The 7084-nt window shown below is 37.9% G+C and overlaps 2 protein-coding genes across 2 annotated transcripts; one reads left to right on the top strand and one right to left on the bottom strand.

The window, feature by feature from the left end:
• Positions 1-242: 242 nt before the first annotated feature.
• c1d (C1D nuclear receptor corepressor) lies at positions 243-2576 on the bottom strand. The gene is made up of 5 exons (XM_034100890.2): positions 2471-2576; positions 2079-2211; positions 1426-1492; positions 1107-1162; positions 243-1010 (listed from the first exon to the last, which is right to left on the bottom strand). The coding sequence occupies exons 2-5, from the start codon at positions 2205-2207 to the stop codon at positions 798-800; spliced, it is 465 nt and encodes a 154-aa protein (XP_033956781.1). The 5' UTR covers positions 2208-2211; positions 2471-2576; the 3' UTR covers positions 243-797.
• Positions 2577-2907: 331 nt separating this feature from the next.
• On the top strand, positions 2908-6508 carry LOC117459780 (uncharacterized). Its single transcript, XM_034100889.2, has 5 exons — positions 2908-3195; positions 4650-4857; positions 5174-5340; positions 5731-5861; positions 6236-6508. Exons 1-5 carry the CDS (start codon positions 3037-3039, stop codon positions 6390-6392), a joined length of 822 nt encoding a protein of 273 aa, XP_033956780.1. The 5' UTR covers positions 2908-3036; the 3' UTR covers positions 6393-6508.
• The last annotated feature ends 576 nt before the right edge of the window (positions 6509-7084 follow it).

Below are 7084 nucleotides of genomic sequence, written 5' to 3'. Positions count from 1 at the left end.
ATTCTGTATGTATGTCCCAGTAAGACATAAGAGCACGTCAGTAAGCCAGCATGCACAATACCAGGGCCCTGGAACCGAAGCAGTTCAATGGAATTGAGCCATTTTTTATATCAGTGGACTTTCTGTTACATGCCAACATCTCAAACAGCTTGCATTAGACTGTTTTAAATTATAGTTATTTTCACACTTTTTTTCATGAGGAATAAATAGAATAATAGACAAATGGGGATATAACAAACGTCTTTTGGTGAGTCATGTCGTTTTATGCAGTAAGATAGTATTACATTACCAACAACGTTGTATGAATACATGTTTTACACATGGCACTGGTAAAAACAACATATCTTAAAAAAACAAATGATTCATAGAATCACTTTAAAAAAAGAAAGAGAAATCTAAAAGTCTTATTCCTCTAAAAGAAGGAATGGAACAATCTTCAATGACATATTTCAACACATGGTACACACACGTTTTAAAATATGTCAGTATTTAGTTTTCCTCACTTTCTAAAAAGGAAATTGAATAAGATTTAGGCAATAACTGAATGATGAAATTGCATTGTAAAAATATTATAGCCTTGAATCTATTGAAGCAGAAATATGTTCAGCAAAATCTGAAAGGTGATTCACGGATGGCAGAAAGTCTTGTGTTTTGATACATCCAACTGACTGGTGAAATCTGACTGGTCTTGCACAGAGTAACACAACCATAGAAGATGCTTCGTTTCTTTGGAGACAGAAATGTTCGTGTCCTAAAGTGGTTCAAAGTGCAGTGAGACCACACTGTGAAGCTCCTTCTTAACTTCTGCTCTGCTTCGGACGCTTAAACTGCGGGGTGTCAGGTTTTGCGTCTGCTGCTTTCTTGGATGCTGATTTTTTTCTAGAGTCTTTTTCGTCTGGCTCGTAGAGGGCACTCCTGACGAAGCGTGCCGCAGCCCCCTTATCCAGACGGGCAGCTTTCTTCCTGTCTGTGATCTCTTTCACTTTGTTCATGTATGTCCTTATTCGCTCCTGGAGAACAGAGAGTTGTTACAGAGGAGTTAGACAATGCAAACAAATAAAGAAATTATTAAAATGTCAAAGAGAGAACAGAGAATTCATACACACCAACTCCTGTTTGATTCCATGCTCTCTTGGATTAATTCCTTGTGAAACCAAGTACACTGTAAACAACAAGGCCCAATTATGTTAATAGAGAATACAGACACAAATACGAGCAAATACAAATTCAACGCTCAATTATATAATACATTTATGAATAAATCAGCATGTATGGTTATCTCAGAAAATAATATGCTTATTATAGTATAAAATGTGCAGTCAATAAAAAACAGGCAATCTTTCCCATTTGGTGTTATTAATACATAAATAACTATGTGATTGATCATTTACATAGATTAAATAACAGCAAGCAGAAAAAACGTACTCCAGAATAATGAATTAAGGGTGTAGGCAGACATCAGATCCAGCTTGGCTTGGTCCAAAGGCTCCAGCTGTCAATAAAACAAATGTAGTTTTGTCAGTCATTGTGTCAAATTCCTTCTGTCGCAAAAATGTCATTAGCACAGTAACTTACAAGCAAAGCAAAACAATAATGTGCCCTATATTTATCCAAATCACAGACTGCTGGATACACCCAAGCATCATATTTTAGGAGCTTTAAGCGCAAAAGTCAAGAAACAAATTATACAAATTACAATAATAATGTAACTATACATACTCTCTATAAGAAACGATAACATGTATGTACAGTATAGCTGTAATAGATAGAATATAACTGTATTTGGAATAAGAGAGCTGTACAGTTCTGCGGATGCAGTGATTCATTAAAACAACCACATATGTTTAGTTATATGTTATATTTTCAATATATCTTGTCATATAGGCTTTTCTCACATTTGACATGTTCACATGTTATAGAAGAGAACAAGTGTAGCTAATAACATACATTATATTTGTTTCTTATTGGTGTGGTAACGTTGTCACTTGTCCATGCCATCATTTTAAAAGCTGTGTATGCTTGCTTCATTCCTTAAATCTTAACAAGTGTTGTGAAAAGTATTAACAGCCTAACTTTACCTTATGCATAACGTCGTTCCTGGGCAACTTGTCCAACATGGTTTTGATCGCAGTCACGGAGGAGTCAAATCCTGTGAGCTGATCGTCTATCTCGTGAGGGTAGTCCTCCGTTTTGCCGTCCGCTGCCATGTTCCTGTAAAAATAAGTATGATCCGACAATAGTATGAAGTCCTGTTGTACCAAAAAGATCCCATTCAAATCTGTAGTGTTAGCGTTGTAGCTAGTAGATAGCTAACACATGCTGCTAAAAGGATCAGGGCACACGTTTCAAAGAGCAGAAATTGAGTGGCAACTGTGTATTATGTGTTAAACAACACTTGAAACTGGTTACATGTCTAAACAAGTCCACTGGAAACAGAAGTTAACGGTAAAGTAAGCTATTTCTGTATTACCTTTTTTAGCACACACCACGCTTTGACAGACCGGAAATGACGTCAGTAAACAACACAGCCAGTCTTCTTTTTCTTCTGTACTGCCGTCTGCCGTTTGGAGGAGGACATTATCCACTTATGACATGTTTACCTTAAACTGTTTGTAGTATTTTATTAGATTGGTTACTGCTGTATCTGAAAAAAAACATATATGTGGCTCGACCACCGTTGTATACCAGTTTATCCTCTAAGTTAGCTGTTAACTAATGCTCATTTTTGACACATTTAAACATACTTTTTACACCAACGTTAACGCCTTAAAATCAACATGTTGTGAGTTTTGTATAACTGTTTCTTCATCGGAGATTTACGTATACATATTTAGCTTAGCTTTAGCTTAGTCTGAAGGCAGCAAAGTTGTTCACGTTACTATGGAAACTTGGCGTCAGTGTGGTAAATGAATCCTGGTGTCATGGGATGTCAGTTTTAAGTGCGTTTAGGACTTGGACCGTATCACTGATGTTGTAGGTATACCTGAACACAAGTAAACCAGGTGTACAATTAAATGAAAAAAAGAGGCTTGGGACATGGACAACTGTGATTTGGAGAAGTTATCTGTGTCTGTTGGGAAGCTCCTTCCTGCTTTCACACCGCAAGTCACAGACTACAGAGTGACGGTGGAGAGCAATGTGAACAAAGTGAGTCTGAAGCTGATCACCAGTGACTGTGGAGCTTCATACAATATTGTGAGTACTGTCCTGTCAATATGTTTTTATACTTATAATATTGTATGATTGAACATACAATATAGTACCAATACATTACTGTAAAAATACTTAATTAGAAGTAAAGAACCTGCATTAAAAAAGTAAAAGTACAGGTGTTATCTGCAAAATGTAGCCTATTTAAAGTATAAAAAGTAATTTCATTTCATTTCAAACCTTTATTTACAGATAAATCCCATTGAGATCATTGATCTCTTTTTCAAAGGAGACCTGCTCAAGTAGTTCCACATGAAACATAAACAGAACAACAAAAGGACATCTTACAGCATCATTTACATAATTATCCACATAAGCAGGTACCAATAGCTTCCGATTGACTAGCATCCAACCGAGCTTTAAAAACATTTAGTGGCACCAGAGTGTTCAGTTTCCATTTAATTTGCAGACTGTTCCAAGACAGAGGAGCTGCACATCTAAAAGATGTCTTCCCTAAGACAGTCCTAGCAGTTGGCACATTTAATAAACCACAGCATTCGATCTCAGGCAGTAGCCACTTACAATTTTCCGTGAGATCAGGGAGCAGATATAAGATGGAAGTTTCCCTAGCATGGCTTTGTATATAAAAATGTACCAGTGACTGAGCCTCCGTACAGTTAGTGAAAGCAAACCAGCCCTTGCATACAGGGTACAGTGATGGGTTAATGCTTTACAGTTTGTCACAAATATCAGTGCGCTGTGATACGCAGCATCTAACTTGACCAGGCAATTGGCAGGTGCATTCATATACATCAAATCACCATAGCACAGGTCAAAGGTCACAGAGACTAGCCTTTTCCTGGCCTCAAGCGAGAAACAGGACTTGTTCCGGTAGACGAAACCTAGACTAACCCTCAGCTTTTTAAGCAGGTTATTGACATGAAGTTTAAAAGTGAGACAATCATCAAGCCAGATACCAAGGTATTTGTAACAGGCAACAACTTCAAGTTTTATTCCTTGCGTAGTTACAATATCTAAAACAGGCTCTGGTGTCTTTTTTGCATTAGAAAAGAGCATTACCTTGGTTTCTCAACATTTAAAAGAAGCTTTAGTTCAGAGAGCTGAGTCTGAATAATGTTAAAAACAGCCTGTAATTTAACACCCGCCTCCTTAATGGAGGGACCTGTGCAGAAAAATTGCCATTATGTGTGTATATAATTATATTTATGTGACATTTCTAGATGATATTGTTGCATCAAGTAGCATTTTATTTTATGATAAAGTTCTGATTGACTTATCAGCTGCCTCTAATTTGACTCTTTTGTCACTTAAATAGTTAGTCCACTAGTTTAATTTATAAGAAGGGTTAGGGTTAGTTATTTCATTATTTCTCTTTTAAAGAGACGTATACAGTAGCATAATCACCTCAATATTGTACTTAAGTTTAGTACTTGAGTAAAAGTAACTTCCCACCTCTGAGTATAACCCATTTGGTACAGCTTTGTGGAGATGGTTCCAGCACCATTCACCTGAATGATGGGTTAACCAGAGTGGACATCGAGGTGATAGCAGAGGATGGCACCGTTAAGAAATACTGTGTGGAAATCACCAAGCTGTCTGCAAAGGTCGCAGCACTCAGTGATCTGGCTTTGGATGGAGATATTCCACGCAATCCTGCATTCTGTACCAAAATCTATGAATACAACAGTGAGTACAGCCTTCTTGTGAAACTATGAAAAAGCCAGTTAAAGTACCAGAATATTGGGACATTATTACATATTTTTATTAAGGAATACATATTATTTGCAACAAAAACATATCTGGAAAAAGTCAAACATGTACAGTAATAGCATGTATATGAATAATGATACAAAAATAACGAAATATAGTATTTGAGGTGTACATACATTATATTGTCTTTGTTATAAGTATCTGGTGGTAACATGTCCATATAAGATACCTTTGTATCTTGTTGGTATTTTGTGTCTCTTTCGCCATCAACTTTAAACTCTTTTTCCTGCAGGTGTTGTTCCATTTCATTGCAACGCGGTGACCCTGCTTCCCAAGGTGCCGGACAGAAACATCAAAGTTGCGGTGAATCAGGGAGAGAGCTCACAGCCAGTCCCTCTGAATTACGGAGACTCTGTGGTGGAGATCTCAGTCCGTTCAGCAGATGGCAGCAATTCACAGGTATGACACATAAGAGAGGGGGGCTGTGTGTTTCAGCACACTGACTTGTTGACATTATATTATCATCTTCATGGGTTCACCACCTCATCCTCACCTACGGTACAAACTGGTAACCTGTAGATTTTGGAGCTCCACCCACACTGTTAGGTGCTCCATGTTCCTGTATCACAGAATGTGAGAAGGCGTTCAAGAGGATAGTTTTCTGGGGTCATTTTAGGTTACATAATGATTACAACATTTTTAAGATTCAAGGCTTTATTGCCATGTGCACATTAGCTACAGTGTAGATATGGCAATGAACAACGTAAGTCACAGGCTCCTCCAACAGTGCAACATGAATACATAAAACAGATACACATGGTGCTGTTTCCCTGTGTTGCTGCCCCTCAGGTGTACACACTGCTGGTGACTCGAGAGCTGATTCCCATGGCTGTGACCTTCACTGATGGGAAGCAGCAGCTGGACTACGAATGTCCAGTATCTCTGACTGCCTTTTATAGACCCATATCTATCAAGCACAGGTAACACCTGAATACAAAGACACTTAAGAGAAAACATTAGCAGTTCTAACTGCACTTACCCCCTTCATCATATTGCTAAACCCAGTGTTTTAGAGTCAATGAAATCATAATTATAAAAAGAAATCAAGTAAAATAGATTGAACCAGTATCTATCTCAGTTTGCCAATTGGAACACACATTTGTAATTCCCTAATTTGAAACTTGTAATTGTTTAACTTTGAATAATCATAGCCATTGTGCTTGATCATTTTCATATCTTTTATCATTTGAAATATAAACTGAAGTAGCTATATGTATATGCACATACTACACATTGCCCATTCTGTATTGGTTAAAGAAATACAGCCAATGTTGGTTCTCCTGTTGATTTGCAGTGCCCCAAAGCACATCTTCTCAAGGCCTTATATCGAGATGCTGGCACGCAGATCAAAAGTCGACCCACTTAGCGACGGTCCGCTGGGAGACGGCTGGAAGGTCGTTGAAATGGACCTCGACAGGAAGATGTCGGATGCTCTGGTCAAGTGCTTTTAATTACAGAGGTGAATATTGCAGTCTTAGGTCCTTTAATAGATGTTTCTAAAGCAGAGCTGCTGTGGAGGCAAAGCTATTGCTCAGTGGGTTAAAGGTCAGTGGAGTGAAGCATCAAACACCATTAGTCAGGCAAATAGAAAGTTGTAGTAAAGAAGGAAGGTAACAGCTTGCCAACTTCCTACCTTGTATCATTCATCAAATAATAAAAAATGGTACGAAATTGACCTACAATCAGATTCTTTGACTTCATTGAGATTTTAGAACAGTTTAATTATGTCTGTCTCCATAGCAGATTTACCGACAGACCTACTTCCGTAATGAGCCAGGCACGCTCTTGTCTTACCTTTTGACAGTCCTGATTACACTCCCTGAACTATCATGTGACATGCTGTTACTGTAGACAACTATTTAGTTACTGTAATGAGGCGGATACTATTACTTAACTAAGACCTTGTGATCTATCTGTTTCAGATCCAAGGCTGGATTTGGTATCAGGCCTCATTTGAGCTTTCCCCTGCCTAGTTAGTCACATGAGTGATTGGTCTCTGGACAACTAAGACCTCTTTCTAATCCATTTATTTGAGGTTCTGGATAATTACACAGTGCAGAAAATGCCACCATGACAACAGCTAATAGACTATAGTAATTAGACACATGTGTTATGACTCAATTTAAAAGACTACAATTCTATC

Source organism: Pseudochaenichthys georgianus, chromosome 15 (assembly GCF_902827115.2).
Source record: "Pseudochaenichthys georgianus chromosome 15, fPseGeo1.2, whole genome shotgun sequence".
NCBI lineage: Eukaryota > Metazoa > Chordata > Actinopteri > Perciformes > Channichthyidae > Pseudochaenichthys > Pseudochaenichthys georgianus.
Note: the sequence above shows the minus strand (reverse complement) of the source record. Positions and strands in the feature narration are given on the sequence as shown.